This window comes from Mobula birostris, chromosome 6, assembly GCF_030028105.1.
Source record: "Mobula birostris isolate sMobBir1 chromosome 6, sMobBir1.hap1, whole genome shotgun sequence".
In the NCBI taxonomy this organism is placed as follows: domain Eukaryota; kingdom Metazoa; phylum Chordata; class Chondrichthyes; order Myliobatiformes; family Myliobatidae; genus Mobula; species Mobula birostris.
In genome coordinates, this window is record NC_092375.1 from 83,554,170 (window position 1) to 83,579,140 (window position 24,971).

General features: G+C 44.2%; 1 protein-coding gene across 3 annotated transcripts in view; it reads right to left on the reverse strand.

Moving 5' to 3' along the window:
* Nucleotides 1-2,605: 2,605 nt before the first annotated feature.
* The window catches only part of LOC140199147 (protein Shroom2-like), a 250,723-nt gene continuing 228,357 nt past the window's right edge, over nt 2,606-24,971 (reverse strand). For all 3 annotated transcript variants that reach the window (XM_072260751.1, XM_072260750.1, XM_072260749.1), the window contains exons 7-10: nt 20,659-21,174; nt 11,396-11,564; nt 5,314-5,586; nt 2,606-3,871 (exon numbers count right to left, since the gene is read on the reverse strand). In XM_072260751.1, the coding sequence (XP_072116852.1) occupies nt 3,599-3,871; nt 5,314-5,586; nt 11,396-11,564; nt 20,659-21,174 (1,231 nt within the window). In that variant the 3' untranslated portion in view covers nt 2,606-3,598. The remainder of the gene's footprint in view (nt 3,872-5,313; nt 5,587-11,395; nt 11,565-20,658; nt 21,175-24,971) is intronic.

The following is a 24,971-nucleotide window of genomic DNA, read 5'->3' on the forward strand; positions in this document are numbered from 1 at the left end:
TCAGAGGTAGAAATTTGAATTTAACTGTATATAGGATGCAATTAACAATTAATAAGGTCAAAAGTGGGCAAATAGATGGGGTTTTAAGCTTTCAGTAGCTAAAACACACATTATGTGTTTTACAAACAGACCAGCACTTGATTTGAAATTATATGGTCAAACTCTTGAAGAAGGGTCAGTGGTAAAATTTCATGGCATGTGACTGGATAACAGGCTGACATGGAAGCACCATATCAGTAGATAACTGACAAATGTCAGTTAAGTATCCTTGGGTGTCTATGTGGGTATCCTTGGGGTGCTACACAAAAATCTGTTTAATTAGATCTGTACTTAGTTATGGCTGTGTAGCTTATGGATCAGCTTCATCTTCAAATTTAAGATGTCCAGCCATCCTGCAGGGTCTCGCTCAAAATGTCGACTGTACTTTCTTCCATAGATGCTGCCTGGCTTGCTGAGTTCCACCAGCATTTTTTGTGTGCTGCTTGGATTTCCAGCATTTGCAGATTTTTTTCTTGCTTGTGATAGGAATATGGGTTTGCTAGATTGCGCAGTATGTCCCACTGTAGGTACCCCACCTTGGCTTTTTCCTATCACTTTAATGATTTTAGGTTGCGTGATTTAATGAAGTCCAAGGATCCTGATATGCCCGAGAGTCTGTTTGTTCATCAATACGTTAAGGAAAATTGTTGTTATATGTTAACCATTTTTACTGATGGATCAAAAAATAAAGTTGGCGTGGCTGCTTTTGTGCCTGGATTACAGGTAACAATAAATAAACATCTTGTTGGATAACGGGCAGAAGGGGAGACACCTTTACAGAATACATAAAACTGTTGGATTGTTTGGAGGAGGTGGTAAGACAAGAAGAGAAGGAATTACATTGACTCGACTTAGAATTGGGCATACTATGCTTAATTATTCCTTAATCTTGGAAAACATCACTCTGGGGTTTGTAGGTTTTGTCATCATTATGAAACAGTTAAACACATTCTTTTGCAATGTGAAGCATATAAAGTTGAAAGAAAGCAAATGAAAGCTGCACTACTGTCTTTGGGGGTTGATAGTTTTTATTTAAAAACTTTAAGTTATGGAAATGATTGTAATTTAATTTTCATTTGATGAAGAACTAGTAGGAATTTTATTTCCCAACACTCTGCACCACACTCCAGTCCAGTAGGTGGCAATAATGCAGCCTTAAGCGAGACTGCCAATCCCCATTAAAAGTCAGAAGAAGGAGGTCCAACTGCTGGTGAGTCAGTACCCTGGCAAAAATTACACCATAAAGACAAAAGAAAACTCCAAACAACTCCGCCAAATGGTTCTTGAAAAGCACAAGTCAGGAAATGGACACAAGAAAATTTCCAAGTCACTGAATATCCTTGTCGTACAGTTGTCAATCATCATGAAATGGAAATAATATAGCATAGCTGTAAACCTGCCTAGAGCAGGCCATCCTCAAAAACTCAGTGACCATGCAGGAAGGGGACTAGTGAGGGAGGCCACCTATGACAACTCTCGAGGAGTTACAAGCTTCAATGGCTGAGATGGAAGAGACTTTGCATACAATAACTGTAGCCCAGGTGCTTCACCAGTCACAGTTTTATGGGAGAGTGGCAAAGAGAAAGCCACTGTTGAAAAAAAACTCAAATGAAATCTAAGGTAGGGTTTGCCAGAAGGCATGTGGTGATTCTGAAGTCAGCTGGAAGGAGGTTCTTTGGTCTGATGCAACCAAAATTGAGCTTTTTGGCATAAGCCAAACACCGCACATCATCAAAAACACACCATCCCTACCGTGAAGCATGGTGGTGGCTACATCATGCTGTGGGGATGCTTCACTGTATCAGCCCCTGGAAGCTTGTGAAGGTAGAAGGTAAAATGAATGCAGCAAAATGCAGGGAAATCCTGGAGGAAAACCTGATGCTGTCTGCAAGAGAACTGCAGCTTGGGAGAAGATTTGTTCTCCAGCAAGACAATGAGCCCAAGCATAAAGCCAAACTACACAGGAGTGGCTTAAAAACAATAAAATTAATGTTCTGGAGTGGCCAAGTCAGAGTCCAGACTTCAATCCCATTGGACTTGAAAAGGGCTGTTCATTCACAATCCCCATGCAATCTGACAGAGCTTGAGTAGTTATGTAAAGAAAAATGGGGAAACATTGTAGTGTCCAGATCTTGCAAAGCTGATAAGAGACCCATCCACACAGACTCAAGGCTGTAATTGCTGCCAAAGGTGTATCTACTGACTTGAAGGGGGTGAATATTTGCAACCAATTATTTTATGTTTAATAATTGCACTAAATTTAGATCAATTTGTAGAAATTCATTTTCATTTTGACACAGAAGAGTTTTTTTCTGTTGATCAGTGTCAAAAAAGCTAGATCAAATCCACCATGATTCAATGTTGTAAAACAATAAAACATGAAAACTTCCAAGGGGGATGAATACTTTTTATAGGCACTGTAACTGTGCCTCCCTCAGTTCTGTCAGGTAACTGTGCTTCTCCCAGAATTAAATCAGTGCTCGCTAACTCTGACTATTCCTGATTTTGCTTCTTCTCAAATGTGCACACGTTCAAACCAAGAACTTAAACAAAACATCTCATTAGGTAGAGACAACAAAATTCAGAACTTTAATGGTCCAACAACAGCCATCAATTATTTTGTTTTTTTTTATATATATATTAAAAACACACAGTGTCAATCCGTTCAGAATTCCTAAAGGACTTTACAGAAGTCCTGGCAGTATAGTTTGAGTGACTGAAAGCAAAACCTTCTTTCTCTTCAATGCCTGGGTGTAAGCAAATCTTCATCAGTATTCACCTGATAACATAATTGATTAGTTTTTGCTCTTTAAAAGACCAAACACACATTATAGAGATGAAAGCTGAACCACTTTGAGGTCCAACACATATCCAGTTCATTCCAGAGTTGAGCTTTTTCCTTAGGAGTTAAAAACCAATGTTTTCCTGGAGGAAGCAGCACAGACAAACACATAAAAATCAATAGCCCAACCCATTTTATATGCCCTATTCGGGCATAAGAATTTGTAAACCAAGAAAAACAAAATAAAACTGATTTGTTCTGATGACTACAACCTAAAATAACATCACTGGATTCTGTAACCACCTATTTATTTTAATTATGCTACAATAAATTAATTTAATGCACATTTTTAAAAAAACAAAATTCAGTCATCACATCATTTTATGAATGTATAATATTTGTGTCATGGAATCATCCTGTACTTATTGGAATACAGGGTGACAAAGTATTAGATTCTTGGTCAACAGTAGTAATGAAGATGTTCTTTGCATTCTTTTTAGTTCAAAATTTGAGCAAATTTTGTGGGGAAAGGTGGAAACAGAAATGTTATGTATTTGCAGCTAAACATGCAGAAGCTTATCAATATTACAAGTACAACAATGGGATGTTGTGGAGAATATTGAAGCTCTCTGAAACGCAGCTTTCAGTCATTTGGGCAATTACTCCCATGCTCAGCTCTCCTGGTGGACAGATCCAGCTATACCACACACACAGGCAGCAAAAGGGGAACATACACACACAAAGATAGCACCTCAATGTCCAGTTAGAGTTAACCCTTTAGATTCTACTTTGATCTGCAAAGGGTAGGCTCTCCAGCAGGCACTTCAGCTGCTCCTCGCCCAGCTTGATCTTGTCCTCCAGCTCCCTCTGCTCAATGGTAAGGGCCGACTTCATTTTGACAAAATGTTCATAGTCCTGGAGGAGCTCATCTGTCAGGTAACTGGACAGGATGTCAAAGACCAGCCGCTCCCGCCTGTCCAGGTTCTCCTTCAGCTCCTTTGCGTCTTCGTGCTGCCTCGTGAGGAGCTTCTGCTTTTGAGTGAGAGTCCGCTGAGAAAGATAAACACAAGGTAACTCATCCATCTGAATGTGTTGCATAAGTTCCGCTGTGCCAACCTTACCATCTGGAGTCACAGAAAGATACAGCACAGAAACAAACCCCTTGCCTCATCCAAACATCCACCCATTTACACTGATACCATGTCAATTTCACTTCTGTTATCCTTTCCGTATTCCTGACATCTCCCCACACATTCTACCAACCAACCACAACTAACCTACCAACATCTCTCCACACATTCTACCAACCAACCACAACCAACCTACCAACGTCTCCCTAGTCTACCAACCAACCACAACTAACCTACCAACGTCTCCCCACACAGTCTACCAACCAACCACAACTAACCTACCAATGTCTCCCCACAGTCTACCAACCAACCACAACTAAACTACCAACATCTCTCCACACCAGTCTACCAACCAACCACAATTAATCTACCGTCTCCTCACACGTTTTACCAATCAACCGCAACTCACCTACCAACATCTCCCCACACATTCTACCAACCAAAACTAACCTATCAACATTTCCCCACACGTTCTACCAACCAACCACAACTCACCTACCAACATCTCCCCACATGTTCTACCAACCAACCACAACTCACCTACCAACCCTCACGATCTCCAGATGGGCAAGGACAACAGAACACCCAGAGGAAATCCTTGCAGTTACAAAGAAGGAGTGCTAACTCCACCACAGACAGCACTGGGTTCAGGACTGAACTGGGATCACTGGCCCTGCAACATTCTGATTACCACACAGGCCAGTTGGCCCATCGGGTTCATACCAGCCCCCAGCAGTGCGATGCCATTAATTCTATTCTTCTTTGCCTTCACCTCCAGAGCCCTGAAGCCTTTTTTTCTCTCTCTCTCTCTCTCTCACACACACACACACACGCCCACCAACTCCCCGTTTAGTTATTCTGTCATTTGCCAATTTCAGGTAACTACATCACCTGTCAGCACACCTTCAGAGTGAAATTTAATCAGTGCCAAATAGAACATGTAAACTCCACACAGACAGCTCTGGAGGTCAGAAATGAACCTGAGTCTCTGGAGCAGTGAGGCAGCAGCACTACCTCACCAAGCCCACGACCACTGAAGGAAATTACGCCAACTATAGTTAATGAGAAGAGTACCCACAACAGTAAATACTTCTTTGCATCCTTGGTCCAAACAAGACTTTCCCATCCTTTGAGGGGCCAATGCTCAGTTTACCAAAGCCACCAAGATTACAGTCCCATATGGACAACTCCCTAAGCCAACATCCTTAAAACAAAATTGGAATAAAATTTGATAAAGTAATGTGAGCATGGCCCTAGTTAATCAGCCAACCTCCGGGTCATCAGCCCATGATCACAAACACTACATCAAAGTGCGTAGCGTTTTCAGCACATGCAGAGCTGCAACAATGCAGACCCACGTACCTTCTCATCCGGAGAGGCATCCTCCTCCAAGGTGTTGAGAGCATTTTCCACCCTGGCCAGCCGGCCAGAAAGAGACAACAGCAGGTTGACCACCTTGTCCAGATCTCCAATGAACATTTTGAACTTGTCAAACTCGTTGGGCTTGCACACTTTCTTCACCACAGCCTCCACCTCGTCACCCAGAAGGTTGTTGGCCTGGATGTCATCCTGCAAGCTCTCCCTGGCCTCTCGCAGCACTTGCAGCTTCTTGCTTATACTGTCAATCAGTTCTTGCTGCAGAAACCAAACAGGACCAAACGAAATTGTTAGTGGAGGCACGTGAGGTTCCGCAGATGCTGGAAATCTCAAGCAACACACACACAATGCTGGAGGAACACAACAAGTCAGGCTGCATCTCTGGAGGGGAATAAACAGCGGACATTTCGGACAGAGATCCTTCAACAGGACTGGAAAGGAAAAGGGTAAAAGCCAGAATAAGGTGGTGGTGGGGTAAGGGAATGTCCTCAAGTTGGCAGGTGATAGGTGAGACCAGTTTACCTGCTGAACCGTGTCTATGCCCACCTGGACAAGCCAGCGAGCACTGTGAGGGTCATGTTTTTTGACTTCTCCAGTGCGTTCAACACCATCCGCCCTGCTCTGCTGGGGGAGAAGCTGACAGCGATGCAGGTGGATGCTTTCCTGGTGTCATGGATTCTTGATTACCTGACTGGCAGACCACAGTACGTGTGCTTGCAACACTGTGTGTCCGACAGAGTGATCAGCAGCACTGGGGCTCCACAGGGGACTGTCTTGTCTCCCTTTCTCTTCACTATTTACACCTCAGACTTCAACTACTGCACAGGGTCTTGTCATCTTCAGAAGTTTTCTGATGACTCTGCCATAGTTGGATTGGATGCATCAGCAAGGGAGTTGAGGCTGAGTACAGGGCTACGGGAGGAAACTTTGTCACATGGTGTGAGCAGAATTATCTGCAGCTTAATGTGAAAAAGACTAAGGAGCTGGTGGTACACCTGAGGAGAGCTAAGGCAAAGGTAACCCCTGTTTCCATCCAGGGGGTCAGTGTGGACATGGTGGAGGATTACAAATATCTGGGGATACGAATTGACAATTAACTGGATTGGTCAAAGAACACTGAGGCTGTCTACAAGAAGGGTCAGAGCCGTCTCTATTTCCTGAGGAGACTGAGGTCCTTTAACATCTGCCGGACGATGCTGAGGATGTTCTACGAGTCTGTGGTGGCCAGTGCGATCATGTTTGCTGTTGTGTGCTGGGGTAGCAGGCTGAGGGTAGCAGACACCAACAGAATCAACAAACTCATTAGTAAGGCCAGTGATGTTGTGGGGATGGAACTGGACTCTCTCACAGTGGTGTCTGAAAAGAGGATGCTGTCCAAGTTGCATGCCATCTTGGACAATGTCTCCCATCCACTACGTAATGTACTGGGTGGGCACAGGAGTACATTCAGCCAGAGACTCATTCCACTGAGATGCAACACTGAGCGTCATAGGAAGTCATTCCTGCCTGTGGCCATCAAACTTTACAACTCCTCCCTTGGAGGGTCAGACACCCTGAGCCATTAGGCTGGTCCTGGACTTATTTCCTGGCATAATTTCATATTACTATTTAATTATTTATGGTTTTATTACTATTTAATTATTTATGCTGCAACTGTAACGAAAATCAATTTCCCCCAGGATCAATAAAGTATGACTATGACTAGATGAGGGGGACAGTCGGTGTGTGGGTGAGGGGGGGGGGATGCAGTGACAGGCTGGGAGGAGATAGGTGGAAGAGGTAAAGAGTTCAAGAAGGAGGAATCTAATAGGAGATGACAGTGGACCATGAAAGTAAGGGAAGGAGGGAGAATCAGAGGGAGGCGATGGGGAGGTGAGGAGAAGAGAAGGAGTGAAAGGTTAACCAGAATGCAAAATGGAAAAAAAGAGTTGGGGGGGGGGGGAGAAGTTAACAGAAGTTAGAAAAATTAATGTTCATACCAGCAGGTTGGAGACCGTATTAGTTGGAAAATGAGGTGCTGCTCTCCAAACCTGAGTTTGGCCCTGTTGTAGCAGTACAGGAGGCCATGGACAGACATGTCAAAATGGGAATGAAAAGTCAAATTTACATGAGTAACCACCCGAGATCCTGCCTTTCGCAATGGAGATAGAGAAGGTGCTCAACAAAGCTGGTGAAGGAAATGTGGTTGATGTGACATACAAAGACTTGATGAAGTGTCGCATAACAATCGTGTCATTAAGATTGAATGTTGTGAAAAAAAGAGGAAAATTGGTTATAAAAACAGTAAAAAGTAGTAGTAAAACATTTTTTTGTTTGATGGGAGGGATACGGACAATGGACTTTCCGATGGATTGATGCGGTAATTGTTTATATATTTATAATTTTAACTTGGACACATAGGGCAGCATTTGGAAATGTGTGTGACACCAACGATATGAACTGTGAAGAGCAAAGTAATATTTAGGGAAATACAGACTGGCTGTTAAATTGGGCAGATATGTGGCAGCTAGAACTTGATGTGAGATATGTTGCATTTCTGTGGGAAGACTGAGAAGAAGCATTGTAAACCAGAGGCTTCAGTTCTAAAGGAAAACAAGGTTTGAAGGGTGTATATCTGCACAGTTGGTTATAAGTGACAGGATGCAGGTATGAAAACAGAGGCACAGAGTACAAGGGCTAGGATGCCAATATGAACCTTTATAAAATACTAGTTTGCCCATAACTGGGGAATGAAGCTTTGGAGAGGATACAAAAGAGATTTATTAAAATACATCAGGGATGAGGGCCTTAAGACCATAAGACAATGGAGCAGAATTAGGCCCATCAAGTGTGCTCTGCCATTTCATCATGGCTGATCCATTTTTCCTTTCAGCCTCAGTCTCCTGCCTTCACCCTGTATCCCTTCATTCCCTGACTAATCAAGAATTTATGAACCACTGACTTAAATATACCCAATGCCTTGCCTCCACAGCTACCTGTGGCAATGAATTCCACCGATTCACCACTCCCTGGCTACAGAAATTCCTCCTCATCTCCATTCTAAAATGATGCCCCTCTATTTTGAGAATGTCCCCTCTGGTCCAAGACTCTCCCACCATTAGAAATATCTTCTCCATGTCCATTCTATCAAGGCCTTTCAACATTCAATAGCTTTCAATGAGGTCACCACTCATCCTTTTGAATTCCAGCCAGTACAGGCCCAGAGCCATCAAACATTTCTTTCAATTCTGAATCATTTTCATGAACCTCCTCTGAGTCATACATCTTATGGCAACTAGATGTGAGGGAATTTGATGGAGGTATTTACAAGCATGAAGGGTATATACAGAATAGACAGAGAATAATTGTTCCCGTTGGTGCTGGAGTCAAAAGAGATGGCGTAAGTTGAAAATAATGTCAAAAGAACCAAAGGTGTCAAGGACAATTTTTTCCACAGTGAACGGTTACAGTCTGGAATGTGCTTTTTCAGGTGTAGTGTTCAAAAGGAGCTCGATGAGAAAGGAAGTAACTTGCAGGGTGGCTGTGCGTGGTGTGGGGGATGAATGGCAGGGCTCTTGCCCACAGTAGTTACCAACAACAGCTCCTGAGCCGTTACCATTTGGTGATTCTTAGTAAGCTGGATGGCGAGCAAGAACAGAACTCACAAATCTTTCCATTTCAAGCCACGGTGCACGTGGCTGGTTTCCTCATGAAAATAACATAAACGCTTAAGAAACAGAAACAGGAGGCAGCCATTCGATCCCCCGAGCCTGCTCCACCATTCAATAAGATCACAGATTATCTCAATCTCCAAAATTCTCTTGTAGATTTCAATGGGGTCACCACTCATTCATCCAAATCTAAGTCGCAGTCTGCTTAATACAACAAGAAGTCAATATACTGAGCGTCTTTACACTCCCCCTACAAGTATATCCTTCCTAAGGTATGGTACACTGCATTCCAGGTATGGTTTCACCAGAGCCCTGTATAACTGCAGTAAGCTGTCTACAAACTACACACAAGGTCCCCTTGTAATAAAGGCCAACACAGACCACGTTATAGGAGCCAAATTAGTCCATTTAAGCACTTTGTCTGCATCACCATTCAATCATGGCTATTTTTTTTCAACCCTATTCTCCCACCTTCTCCCTGTAACTCATAACCCTAATCCTAACCAATCAAGAATCTATGACCCTCTATCTTAAATATACAGCCCTCTGTGGCAACAAATTTCATAGACTCATCACCTTCTGGCTGAAGAAGCTTCTCCTCAGCTCAGCTTTATAGGGATGTCTCTTTGTTCTGAGTCTAAGCATTGGATTGTAGATCCTCCTACAAATGGAAACAACCTCTCCACTTCCACTCTATCCAGGCCTTTCAATATCTGGTAAGGTCTCTCCCAGCCACCCCATCTTTTCAGTCTCTGCCTTTCTGTTCATTGCTGTACCTGCACAGTAACTTGCTATGATCCGTGTACAAGGATACCACACCAATTTATCAAGTCTGGGTCCTCCCTGGGTTACAGAGGACCAACTTATTGACAGCCTGCACATAGGAAATGTCCCATTCCCACCCTGACAGAAGATACCTGCAACCCCATACGCAGGAATCTTCTGCACGGCACAAGCAGGGCATCCCTGTGTGATTTCTCTCTCCACCCCATGAGCAGGCTCACTCACCGAGTTAGTGAGTCCAACAGGAGGCCACTCTCACTCACCCATCACATCTGCTTCTGCGATCCCTCCCACACACTGTTCTTGTTTACTTCCAAATTATGTACCATTCAGATTACAAACAGCTCTCAGGAACAGAACGCTGTCATAACCTGGGGGACGCCTGTACCACATTTGCCTATTTTTTCAGCCAAACACTTTTACCACATTATGTTTTATCTACCACGCTTCACCCATTCACTTAGCCTGTCCATATCCACCCCAAACCCCGAAGCCTAGGTGCACCTTCTTCACAAGTCACATCATCAGCAAAGTTGAATATCTTGAACTTGGTGCCTTTATGGAAATAAACTTATTTCATACAAGTGGGGATGAGAGAGAGTACAGACAGCACAGAAATAGGTCCTTCACTCCACTCGATCCAGGAAGACCATCGAGTGCCCACCTACACTAACCCCACGCACCAGCACTTGATCCGCAGTCTTCCATGCCCTGGCAAATCAAGTGTCCATCTAGTCCAGGGGATCCCAACCATTTGTATGCCATGGACCAATACCATTAAGCAAGGGGTCTGTGGGCCCCAGATGGGGAACCCCTGGTCTAGATACTCCAAATAAGTTGTGAGAGTTAACCGTTTTCATCATCCACACAGACCTTCAAAATCAGGGATACACCACCTGCTCCAAGAATGACTTTATGCCAACACCAATTATTTTGGAGCTGTTTCTGCGTACAGGAGTCTACACTGTCACAGATGAACATTAAAATCCTTGTGACTGGGATAAGAAGCTATGATCATTCTGATTAGTCACTCTGACCCACTGTATCTACAGTAGTTTAGAAAGTGCAGTCCATGCAGAACAAAGACTCACAGGGAGATGCAGCACAAAAAACAGACCCTTCAGCGCCATTGAGTTTACACCAACCATCAACTTTCAACCAGAGAGTTGTGGATCTGTGGAATGCTCTGCCTCAGAAAGCAGTGGAGGCCAATTCTCTGGATGCTTTCAAGAAAGAGTTAGATAGAGCTCTTAATGATAGCACAGTCAAGGGATATGGGGAGAAGGCAGGAACGGGGTACTGATTGTGGATGATCAGCCATGATCACAGTGAATGGCGGTGCTGGCTCGAAGGGCCGAATGGCCTACTCCTGCACCTATTGTCTATTGTCAATCATCCACTTACATTAATTCTACGTAAAGCTATTTATTCTCTCCAGTCTCACCCGCTCCCCCCATATTCCACCACTCATCCAGACACTGGAAACAATTTAATGCGGCTGTTTATCTGAATACCTGTCTGCGTGTTTTGGGACACAGCTCTACTGGCTGTGCCACTGGGCCATAGGAATGAGGGTGCAGAGCCCCTGACCAGATGAGTTTGTCAGGTTACCCAGAGTTAGCTGGGTGGATTACCTTCTTTTCCGTCAGGTCAGCATTCAGCTCATCTTCAGAGTCCTCCTCTTCCTCCATTTGCTGCTGCATATCCTTCAGCTTATTCAGCAGCTCAGCCTTTGGGGCAGATGTGCTGTAGTACGTTGAGCTTGTGGTCAGGGATGCTCCAATCGGCATGGTCTCTTCTTCCCTGATGAAACATGTGGCAGAATTAGCACGAGTACCACAAGACAAACTAACTTAAAATACAGAGCAGTACCACACTGGAACAGGCATATCAGCCTACCATCCCTCCATTGAACAGCATGGCAAATTAGGTTAAATCTCTTCTTTTAGCTATATAAGTCCTTGGTCAAGCTATACAAGACCTTGATCAGACCCCACTTGGAGTACTGTGTTCAGTTCTGGTCACCTCACTGCAGGAAGGATGTGGATACTATAGAGAGAGTGCAGAGGAGATTTACAAGGATGTTGCCTGGATTGGACAGCATGCCTTATGAGAATAGGTTGAGTGTACTTGGCTTTTTCTCCTTGGAGTGACGGAGAATAAGAGGTGACTTGATAGAGGTGTACAAGATGATGAGAGACATTGATCATGTGGATAGCCAGAGGCTTTTTCCCAGGGCTGAAATGCTAACACAAGGAGGCATAGTTTTAAGGTGCTTGGAAAGGTACAGAGGGGATGTCAAGGGTAAGTTTTTCCACATAGAGAGTGGTGGGTGTATAGAATGCACTGCTGGTGGTGGTGGTAGAAGCGGATACAATAGGGTCTTTTAAGTGCCTCTTAGATAGGTACATGGAGCTCAGAAAAATAGAGGGCTATGCACAAGGGAAATTCTCGGCAGTTTCTAGAGTAGGTTGTATGGTAGCACAACGTTGTGGGCCGAAGGGCCTGTAATGTGCTGTAGATTTCTATGTTCTATGTTCATGATCCATAACCCTCCATTCTCTGCAACTATCCAACAGCAACTTTCAACCACAAACCCCAACTCACAACCTGGTCCAGATACCTACCACTATTTGTGTAGAAAAAAAAATTCCCCCCCCCCCACCACCCTAAATGTATGTCTTCTAATATTTGACATTTTGATCTCCCCTCAGCTTCCGACACCGCAGAGAAAACAAACCAGCCTCCCCTTACAGCTCACACTCTTCTAATCCAAGCAGCATCTTGGTAAATCTCTTTTGTACCCTTTCAAAAGCGTTCACTTCCTAGGGCAACCACTACCTTAACCAATCATTTTAATTGCCAGCTTAGCAATAGGTAGTCAGTATGTCCCTAGTTCAAAAGGTGTTCTTGTGCATCCGTCACTGAAAGCAAGCATGCAAGTACAGCAAGCAGTGAAAAAAGCTCATGGCATGCTGGCCTTCATAACAAAGGGAATTGAGTATAGCAGCAAAGAGGTCCTTCTGCAGCTGTACAGGGCCCTAGTGAGACCACACCTGGAATATTGTGTACAGTTTTGGTCTCCAAATTTGAGGAAGGACATTCTTGCTATTGAGGGAGTGCAGCGTAGGTTCACAAGGTTAATTCCCGGGATGGCGGGACTGTCATATGCTGAAAGATTGGAGCGACTGGGCTTGTATACACTGGAATTTAGAAGGATAAGAGGGGATCTGACTGAAACATATAAGATTATTAAGGGATTGGACACGCTGGAGGCAGGAAGCATGTTCCCGCTGATGGGTGAGTCCAGAACCAGAGGCCTCAGTTTAAGAATAAGGGGTAGGCCATTTAGAACGGAGTTGAGGAAAAACTTTTTCACCCAGAGAGTGGTGGATATGTGGAATGCTCTGCCCCAGAAGGCAGTGGAGACCAAGTCTCTGGATGCTTTCAAGAAAGAGATGGATAGAGCTCTTAAAGATAGCGCAATCAAAGGTTATGGGGATAAAGGCAGGAACTGGATACTGATTGTGGATGATCAGCCATGATCACAGTGAATGGTGGTGCTGGCTCGAAGGGCCGCATGGCCTACTCCTGCACCTATTGTCTATTGTCTATAAAAGCAGCAATCAGTTGAAATGAAATGCAGCCCCTCCATCATAAATACCTGGCCAATGACTAAAGGTTTTGTAAGCTCTGGAGATCCAGCACTCATTGTGTAAGGTAATGTGTAACTTCGGACAATATCCATTCAGGTAGCGTTTGAGACCGGCCCAAGCATTCTATCCAGGGGTGGAGAACTGTCAAAGCTTGTTTGGGGCATTGGCTGTAACCAGGGTGAAGGGTTGGAAAGTTGGGGTAGGCTCCACTGGGATTTAACTGAACAACGAAGCAAATGCCTCAGTAAGACCATCCTTAAACTCAACGAAAGCATGAAAATTTTCTCTGTGAGCTAATAAACTGGATGAAACCCCTCATTTTTACAAAAGGAATAAATACATCACACTTTGTCCCCAGATCTATTGGAGGAGTCCCTTGCTTACACTCAGACAGAGCCTTGGGGCATTTGACACAAGGTTCACTGACCCTTTATTCAATACCTTAGGTAAAAGGGTGCAACACCCTTTCAGGCCTGCACTAGCGTGTTCACATCTCCGAAGCTGGGCTTCAAACCAGGACACGAGTTAGGTGCTAGTTGACACAGTCTCACCTTCCCTCAGGAAATACAAGCCCCTGAATAAACACTCAAGAACCATGTGCCTTGAATGTTTATTTGGTTAATTAGTCTTTAAGCAACGTTCAATGCCCGCACCCAACAGGAACCAAGCCTCAATTGAAACTGCTGGATTACTCTTAGATGACAGCCGATCGTAATGTAACCTCATTCCTGCCTAACTGGTAACACTACACCATGTATCCATGTGACTCCACCTCAAAAATATCCAGACAGCTACTCTTTGAGAAGGGAGATTCATGACCCTGAAACAAAGAAAAATGTATCACATCTCTCTTTTTTTTAAAGCAAATTAAACAATGACCCTCGTTCCAGTCAGGACTGCAGGAAAACAGAGGGAGTATTAGATTAGAGCTGTGGGGTGCACATTCCTTTCCTGTTTGGATTTGGCTGGCTGCTGTGATCAACCTTGGGTACTTCTGATACTTCTCCAGGAAGGGTTGGGGATGGTGGTGCTTCTTCAAATACCTCAATTTGGCTCCAATCATCCTGCTCCCTCTAACATCCCCCCCACCCCCATTTCCTGATCACTAATGCCAATCCAACTCCCACCAAACTCAGTGCCAGAGCTGGTCCAGACAAGGATGCCATAAAGGGCCATTTTGATATTGGTATCTGTTTATTTTTGTCACATTTACGGAAATAGAGAAAAAAGCTTGCAATGCATACAGTTCATACAGGCCGAAATGAGGCAGCAGGGTCCAGGCCCCAGGCCCCAGAGTGTACCGAGGAAACTGAACCCGATGTCTGGACAATTTAGACACCAGGCCAGATTGGAAAGGTCAGGGAGTCGGGGCCCGAGGTGAGGGATGGGCCGGTTCAGCTTGCTGCTCCGCGATATTTACGCGGTTCTGCGCTGAACTACGGGTCTCAGCCTTCATTTCTGGACTTCAGTTCAGAATGCTCTTTGCTTGTGGTCTTTGTTTGCATGATTTTTTTTTCTCTCTGGGTATTTGACAGTCTTTTTTTAATGATTTTTTTTTGGTTTCTTCATTTCATGGCTGCCTGTAAGGAGACAAATCTCAAAGTTGTATAATATATACATACTTCGATAATAAATGTACTTTGAAATTTGAATCATTACACAGTACACTGAGATAGAACAAGGTAAAACAATAACAATGCAGAATAAAGTGCAACATGACAGAGAAAGTGCAGCATAGATATACAATGAAGTGCAAGGTCAAGGTAGACTATGAGGTCACAGGTCCACCTTATCATACTAGGGAGCCATTTACTACTCCTATTACAGCAGGGCATAAGCTGTCCCTGAGCCTGCAGGGACAAGCTTTCAGGCTTTTGTTTCTTCTCCCCAGTGGAAGAAGAGAGAAGACAGGATGTCTAGGGTGGGGAGGGTTATTGTGCCATTGTTGCAATACCCAAGTTTCTCACTGACGTGTAAATACGAGCTCACCGGTTGCTCTAGCCTCTCAGGACCAAGAAATCTCACTCCACAGTAAAGTGGGAGCACTGTGCCTACAGAGAGCTCTAGCACAGGAGGATGGAGATGGGTGAATCTGAGCACCTGGTGTGGCCATGAGCTTGTTTGGAGGTGACTTCAGGTTAGATCCCAGTGCCGGTGCAGCCCCTCAACCAACCAAAATTGTTTTATCCACCTTGCCTATGGTAGGTCAGATCTCTGCTGCTAGATACTCACAACACACCCAGGAAACCTGAAGGAGGACTCTGGAGATCTGTAGAGTTGTGCTGTACCGACGGAGATGGTGCAGTATATGAAGTGTTGAAACAAAACCCCTGCTGGCCTCTCGAGTGGATGTAAAAGATTCACTGACATTACTTCAAGAAGAATAGGGATGCTCTCCCAGTGCCTTGGCTGATATTATAACCAAAGATCAGCTTTTGGCCATTTTCACACTGCTGCTCAAGGCACCTCAGTACGCACATACAGGCTGCTGTTCACATTACACGGCCTTATGAACTTCAACGGTACTTAAGGGTTGTTTGGGATGCAGGGGGCTCCTGCTGCTGAGATCGGCAACAGCCAAGAAAAGGCCTGACAAGTCAAATCGATATTAGTGTGGTTTACTGATATCCACACAGCGAAGACAACCTACCCCCTTTATCCAGGCCATGTCTAGTCCCATGGCAGACTTTGGACACTAAGTGTGCCTGAAAGTGATATTTCATCTTCTCAGACAGTTCTGAGTAAGGTTTAAGGATATGGGCTTACCAATACCATCCATATCCTGGTCACAAGCTGGGACAGAAAAATCTCTCCTCTTGTGCCAGCTATTGATTCAAACTGGAAGTAGAGAGAGAGAGGAAGCACGTGACTGGGTCTGCAGAGAGGGAGACGTCCACAGAAAGGAAGGACAAAGAATGTTTTCTGAGAATCTGGGGAGCTGATCTTCATGTATTTCCATAACAGACACTAATTTGCTGTCGGGGTGAAGTTGATAATGAAGTAATTCATTGTTTTCACTGATGAGAACGATACCATCCTGTGGAAGATGCCGTGGGTTTCCTTCCACCCACGCTGCGTCACGGCTTTTCTTGGTGACTCGTTTATATCGATGCCTTCTAGTTATGTTTTATTTTCTCAAATGGAAACTTCCCCGTTCTATCCACTCTAACAAAACCCTTCATCATTTTAAAGGTCATTATTAGGTCATCCTTATACCTTCCCTTCTGGAGAGAGAAGGGACCCAGCCGAACGTCACCTGTTCCTGACGTTTATACCTCTGTACTTGTGGGATCATCCCTGTACACGGTATCGTCTCTACACACTCATCAGTGTCTCCATATCTCTTTGATGAAACAGTAACCGGAACTGTATGCTTTACTCTAAATGTAATCCCATCAGGATTCCACACAGGATAACTCCTACTTTCCACTTATGTCCCTCCCAGTAATTTTTAATGTCTCTTTGCAGTTTTGAAGCTTTGCTAACCATAATGTAACTTGAAGTGATTTGTATATTCTCACATCACCTGGACTGATACCTTCCAAGTAATAAACTGACCAGGTCAATCAAGTGAACTGCTTTGCCCTGGATAGTAATGGAGAAAGAGAGGTGCACAGCACAGAAAAAAATCAGGCCCTTTGGCCCATCTTGTCCATGTCAGCCACTGAATCTTCCTCTATTAATTCCATTTACCAGCACTTCAAAGTTCAAAAGTTCAAGGTTCAAAGTACATTTGTTATCTAAGTATGTGTACATTATACAACCTTGAAATTCATCTCCTTACAGGCAGCCACAAAACTAAGACGTCCAAAAGAACCTATTTTTTAAAAAATCAAACACCCACCGTGCAGAGAGAAAAACGAATTGCGCAAACAATAAATGTAAGCAAATACCATTCAGAACAAAAGTGAGTCCCTAAACACGAAGCCCAGAGCAGCCGGAGCAGGCCACAGACTCAGTATCAGTTCGATGTAGAGCTGAATAAACATTGCAGAGGCTGGAGCAAGCCGGAGTCTCAGTGTCAGTTCAGTGCAGAGCTGAATAAATGTTACAGTGCTCTCAGCACAGAGCCTGGAGCAGGCCGGAGCCTCAGCCTCAGTCTCAGTTCAGCACAGGGCCATAACCTACTATGCCTTGTTGATTCAAATGCTTGTCCAGATGCCTCTTATACGTTATGAGAGAACCTGCCTCTACCGCCTTCACAGGCAGTCCAAACACTGTCCAGTGAAAGGCCTTCCCAGTGCTGAGCATCTTGAGAGCTGTAGGTGGAGAGCATTCCAGCACACTTCTGATTTGTTGTTTGATGACGGCTTTATACAGTAAATTTACGGCTTTGAGGTCAAGCCTTAACCACTGCTTGCATTTCCATGTGTCCTCAGTGAAGTATTCACCGACTCAGAACCCAGCAAGATTTGGTCATTGCCACATCTTGTCCACCCCTCTGTTTGTCCACACCTTTGGAAAGGGTGGCCAGTTCATATCCTTGCTAAATTCCTGAGGAAACCTTGAAGTAAAGGTTAGGAGAAGCCACACTGTGCTTGTGACCTCTTTGATATAATCTCACAAGAGTTACCTCCGCTGACTTCTTTGTATTCAATTAATAATCCTTAAAATAATAACCCTAGAAAACATTAATTTAGGGGTGATTTCTTGTGAATTTAAAAAGGGCAAATGGGTTTTATGCAGATGAATAAATTGGTCAGTTTGAACATGGTTAGCCAAAATTCTGTTTCAGTGCTCTACTACCCTATGACTTTAGATGTTTAGAAGTGAAAAATCCATGAAAGCTGCTGTTTGTAGCTGTGCTACACCAATGGAGATGATGAAACATGTGAAGTGTTGAGTGTTGTATGGAGTGAGTGAGTGAGGGCGAGGTCAGCTGAATTATATAATGGACATTGAACACTGTCCTTTAGGTGAGCAGGGACCTCACTTTAGGATGACAAATTCTCAACCATCATCTTCCCCTGGATGGCATTTCCCAAGCAATCATCTTGGGAAACTATAACCTTGACATTGGAGCTTGGAGCGCCTGCATTTCCATCACTTGGTCTACACTCCAGCCAACAGAATCAAAGACCCCATCCACCCCATAAAGTCTGTCTTCTCCCTCCTCCCTTTGGGTAGAAGGTACAAAAGTCTGAAAGCACTTACTGCCAGGCTCAACAGGGGTTCCCAACCTGGGGCCCATGGGCCCCTTTGCTCAATGGTATTGGTCCATGGCATAAGAAAAGGTTGGGAACCCCTGGTCTAGAGTAATTCCATCATTTCCATTTCCCTCTCCAGATTTTCATTAACCCTACAACTTACTCTCTTCTCATGTATACATCAACCCCTCTTAAGATTCTTCTTTCTTCATCAATCTTTTTATTAATTTAAAAAGAGTACATATATACAAACAATAGGAGAATTATCTCAAATATCTATATCAAAAACAGTACATATAGAAGGTAAAGTAAACATTATCAAAATCATACAGTATTAACCTAATAAAGAATATATAGTAAGAAATAAGATAATCAATTCTCCTCTTATCATTTCATAAAGAGAAAAAAAGATAAAGAAACTTTAAATTTTAAACTTTAAAATATAAAAAGAACCCCACTATTCTCTATAAACAAAAACAAAAGATAAAAAAAAAGAAAAAGAAAAAAAGGAACTGGGCAGCCCATTCTGAGAGGAAAGCAAAAAAAAAGAGAAACTTTCTGATCAAATCCAAAATTTTGAGGAAGTAACTGGAAGAGCAATAAATCAAACCATATGAAAATATTGAATAAAAGGTCCCCAGGTTTCTTCAAATTTGAAGGATGTATCAAATATCTTCTTATTTTCCCTAAACTTAAACAGGACATAATGGAGGAAAGCCAATAAAGAACAGTAGGTAGATGAGAATCCGTCCATTTAAGTAAAATGGCTCTTCTAGCTAATAGAGTTGTAAAAGCTATCATCCGTTGAGTGGAAACAGGGATATATCCTGCTTCCAGTGGAATAATCCCAAAAATTGCTGTAAATAAATTTGGTTAATAAAGTTTTAAAGACATCTTTCCAAAAATTATCTATCTTGATACAAGATCAAAACATATGAGTTAAAGTAGCCAAGATTCTTTTTGCCACATATCTAAGGGGGAACTTAAACTAGTCAGCTAACTAATCCCGAGGTCCTTAGGTTTTGGGAAGAAACCAGAGCATTTGTGGAGAAATGAAAAACTCAAGCCAGAGAGAGAACATGCAGCCAGGATTGTAACCAGATCACTGTGGCAGTGAGGTAGCAGCACCAACTAGATGGTCACTGTTGTTATATAACCCCACCGTATAGTCACAGAGCACCACACACAAAACGCTGGGGGAGCTGAGCAGGTCAGGCAGCACCAATGATGGAAATGAATAGAAAGTCTATGTTACGGGCTAACACCCTTCTTCAGGTCTGAGAAGGAAGGGAGGAGATGCCAGAATAAAAATGGGGATAAGTGAAGCCAGGTCAAGGGCTGGAGAAGGAAGAACCTGATAGGAGAGGAGAGTGGACCATAGGAGGAGGGGACCCAGGGGGAAGTAACAGGCAGGTGAGAAGTAAAAGGTCAGAGCAGCGAAGAGAGGAACGAGTGGTGGGTGGGAGGGGATTTGTTTACCACAAGGAGAGAATGATACTCATACCATCAGATTGGGCCTAGATGGAATATAATGTGTATCTCCTTCACCCTGAGGGTGGTCTCATCTTGGCGCAAGAGGAGGCCATAGACTGACACGTCATACCAAGAATGGGAATTAGAATTAAAATGTTTGGCAACCAGGAAGTCCTGCTTGTGGCAGATGGTCAGAGTTAAAACGCACAGAAAAAGGTCCTTCGGCGCAACCGTCTATTCTGATCTTTCTGCGCTAGTCCTACTTATCTGCACTTGGCACATATTCCTCCTTTCCTCTCCACATATCTGTCCAAGTGCCTTTTAAATATTGTAATTGTACCCACCTCCATAAATCTCACGATTCCAGAGCAGTTAGGACAGGCAATAAATACCAGCCTTGGCAACAGTAAAAGGCAGAGGACTACAAATGCTAAATGAATAAGTGTAATTAATGCTGCTGCAAGGCCAAGTGGGATTAAACCAAAGGATTCTCTTTAACAGACACAAACAATTGGCCAAATAGCATCCTGTTGTTCAGTACATTTTTCAGTGACCTGAAGAATAGCGATAGACACCTCCAGCAGTCGTTTCCTGCTGTTTACCGTGAATTGTCGCACTTACCTCTCCTCTGTGGCCTTGGGCGAGTGTGATCGAGGAAGCAGCTTTCTGCGTTGCTGGGCTTCTTCCAACAAGTTCTCATCTTTGGGAAATATCCCTTCCATCAGATCCATGGTGGTCTTCATTTTAGAGTTAGGGTACAAAATGTCAGCCAGGGATCGGTCCTTGACGACAATCTCCCTCACCAGCTCCTCCGATTTGATGTCCTCCACGCTCTTCTCTTTTGCTTTGGGGCAGTCATGCGCAGGAGAGGCTCCCTCACTGACCCTTGAGTCCCCTGTCGTCTTCTGATTCATCTCGGCCAGCCACTCCTGCTCTTGCCGGGAATAGGCAGCAAAGAGGGAGTAAGGATGCTCGTGGCTTCCGATGGACTTGGGCTGCTTGTTGCTAGGGAAGCTGATAAGGTCTACGTTATTCAGGAGGTTGTGTCGGTTCTCCTTCTCTGTCTGGCTTTCCGACCGCACAATCTTTATGGGCACCTTCTTGACAGTCGTGTTGTTCTCCATCACCTTTTTGATCCTACCAAGGAGAAAAAGGTAAGTACCACTCATCAGAAAAGAAGTACAAGACAGAAAAAAGACTGAGCTAGAAACATACATCCAACTGACTCACTTCACAGCCAAACCACACAAACGTTTCTCAACCTGCACATTCCAACAAGGCAGCTGTGATCCCGAACACGCGAAAATCTCCACACGCCGTAAATCCAAGCATTGACAAAATGCTGGAGGAACTCAACAGGCCAGGCAACAAGAGTACCCTTTTGCACAGACGCTGCCTGGCCAGAGTTCCTCTAGCATCTTGTGTGCGTAGCTGTGACCCCAATTCGTTTCTGACATTAGCTGCTAAACCCCAACCACTAAACACTATGATTAAACATTGAGGGAAGATGAGGACGAAAACCTTGGTGGTGGTGAGCAGAGACACTGGGATAAGAGGAAATGTGCAAGATTCATGAATGATAATAGGAATCGAGCTTTCAGGAAGGTCGCTGAATAAAAAGTATGACCTCGTCCACCACCAGCCTGACAGCACACTTAGAAATTGTGCCCAGCTTGGATACCCCCGGTCACCCTCTCTTCTCCCCCACCCCCTCTACGAGGCAGGAGAATACGCATCACCAGGTTCAAGGACAGTCTCTATCCTGCTGCTACAAGACTATTGAATGGATCTCTTGTACGTCAATGAAAATGGTTTAGCGTAATGCTTTAAAGAACCAGAGACCCCGGTTCAATTCCCGCCACTGCCTGTAAGGAGCATGTACGTTTTCCCCGTGACCGCGTGGGTTTCCTCTGGTTCCCTCCCACAGTCCAAAGACGTACTGATTGGTAGGTTAATTGGTCATTGTAAATTGTCCTGTGATTGGGCTAGGATTGAATGAGGGTTGCTCGAAGGGCCGGAAGGGGCTGTTTCACGCTGTATCTCAACTAATAAATTAGTTAAATAACTTCTATTATCACAGACTTATATGACATGAAATTTGTTGTTTTGCAACAGCAGTAAACTGTAAAAACATAAAATTACCATGAAGTACCAGAATAAAATAAATACTGCAAGTAAAAGGACTAATGTTAAAAATCTCTCAATCTACCTTATCATGGCCCCTTTTTCTGAATTTGTACCTTCACTGCATTCTCTCTGCAACTGTAACATCATCTGAAGTACTGCTCCAGTTTTTTCCTCGGTGTACTGATGCTTTGAAATCATCGGTATGGACAGTACACGGAAACAAAGGTTTTACTGTATCTCTGTACACATGGCAATTATAAACCAATTACCTCAGCATTCAGGCCTCTAAAACTCTTAATTCAACAGCATCACTACTGTTACGATTGAAGAGCCTGTTGAATACAGGTGCTCTTTCCTCCCTGATCAGGCGTCTCTCTTGCCATTGGAGCTCCAGCTCTGCTCGAGGTCAGCATATTTTGCTGCGATCAAAGACTGTAACTGTGTCAGAGCATCTGCCTTTCACTTCGACACTGGACCCTGAGCAGGGAGCTCCCTCCATTACCACTGCCAAAGTTTATTCTTAAACAGCATCGCTGGAAAAAGTTGCTCAGCCCATCAACTTTATAAACGTTGGCGGCAGCTTCCAGAGGGAAAGCTTGCTACTGTGCTTGGAGCTGTTCAACAGTGACTTCATTAACTGAGATTTGGGACATTCAGAGATCAAAAACAAACGACCAGTGCCACTGACGGAGTTACTCTAATAAGCCATGTGTTCTTCATACCCCCCTCTTTCCTGTCCTAATACCCTGATGGCATGAATATCAATTGAAAAAAAAAATTCCAGTAAAAAAATTTTCCACCCCCTCTCATCCTCTTCTATTCCCCACTCTGGCCTGTAAGGAATTTGTACATTCTCCCCCTGACCGAGTGGGTTTTCTCTGGGTGCTCCGGTCTCCTCCCAGTCCAAAGACGTACCGGTTAGTAGGTTAATTGGTCATTGTAAATTGACCCGTGATTAGGCCGGAGTTAAATCGGGAGATTGCTGGATGATGCAGCTCAAAGGACCTATCCACACTGAATCGCAATAAATAAATACAAAATAAATCTCTTAAAGGTCCCTAATGTACTTATCTAACCTCTACTACCAGTCCAGACCGCCACCATATCTCACATTTCCTTTGTACTTACCCCTCTCGCACAGGTTTTCAGAGCCCCACCAGGTACACCATCTTCTCAGCTGTCTATCGCATCCCCCAGGGTCCCCTTCTCTTATTGTCCGTTTTACTCTCCTATCAGATTCTTTCCTCTCCAGCCCCTTTACCTTTCCCATCTGGCATCACTCATCACCCTCTAGCTAGCCTCCTTGTCCTCTCCCCACCTTTTATTCTGGTGTCCTCCCCCTTCTTTTTCAGTCCTGAAGAAGGGTCTTGAAATGAAATATCAAGTGTCTGCTTCTCTCCACAGACGCTGCCTGACCTGCTGAGTTTCTCCAGCACTTGGTGTGTGTTGCTCCCGATCGCAGCATCTACAGACCCAATTCCATAGTTTGACACTTCACTGCAAAGTCTTTTTGAGGTATGCACTTTGAAGTGTGCACAGAGGGGAGGTGGTTTGAGGTGAAAAATCATCTCCAGCCTCTGAAGGAAGTCAGGAACATTCAGCAATATACTGAACAGCACTAGAAGCCATTCAGCCCAGGCATTTCACGTTATAGACTCAACCAAGCTCACTGTCTCACTGTCCTCTTTTCAGGCCCTCTTCCACCTACATATCTATCTTGGGTATTTGTCCAAAGCCCTTTGATGTTAATTTTAAAGTGCTTCCATCACCTTTTCAGGAAGTATATTCCAGATCAAGACAACTCAACATCATCCCACAGTTTACCCTTTTTGACCTCTGACCCAGCTGGTGGCGTAGTGGCATCAGTGCCGGACTTTGGGACAAACGGTCCCGAGTTCGAATCCAGCTGGCTCCCCTGCACGCTTTCCATTCTGGTGATCTCTTTGGAAACTCACCCGGCAGAAGGCAATGACAAACCACAGCTGTAACTTGCCTCGTACGCAGTTCCCCACTATGTCAGAGAGGTGTGGAGGGAAATTGTCCACTAACCGGAGAAACTCCGGATGCGACGTACCTTTCCTATCCTGGACTGATCTACAAAGTGCAACAGCCCAGCAAGCCCCCAACTTAACCCTAATCACAGAATGACTAATTAACCAACTAACCGGTACGGACTGTGGGAGGAAACCGGAGCACCCGGAGGAAACCCATGCAGTCACGGGGAGGACGTACAAACTGCTTACAGGCAGTGGTGGGAATTAAACCCAGTTTGCCTGCACCGTAAACATCGTGCTATACTTCTCCCCCCCAGTTATCAGGAAAACTGAGCTGCTTGATATCATGGGGCCAGATAGCACAGAAACAGATCTTTTGGCCCACCGATTTCTCACATACCCATCAACTCCACCGTTCACCTACACACTAGGGATAAGTTATAGTGGCCAACCCTACACTTAGCAAATTGGAGCATCAGGAGCAAAACGCATTTAGGCTACATCCACACTAAACTGGATAATTTTGAAAACGCCGGTTTTGCGTAAAAACGATAGGCGTCCACACCAGGCGGTTCTGAAAATACCTCCGTCCACATTAAAACGGATATTTGGGCGATTCTCCTCCTATCGGGCATGCGCAGGACACACAGAAAACAAGCGAAGAGGAAACAGTATACTTGGTGTGCGTTTGTCCAGTTACAGACTAGAAAAACTTAAAAGGAAATTGCCAATCGAAAGACTTGGTGCGCGTTTGTCCAGAAACATTTCCTGCAGCCATAGTCTCTTCACCGATGAAAGGGACGACAGCTACAA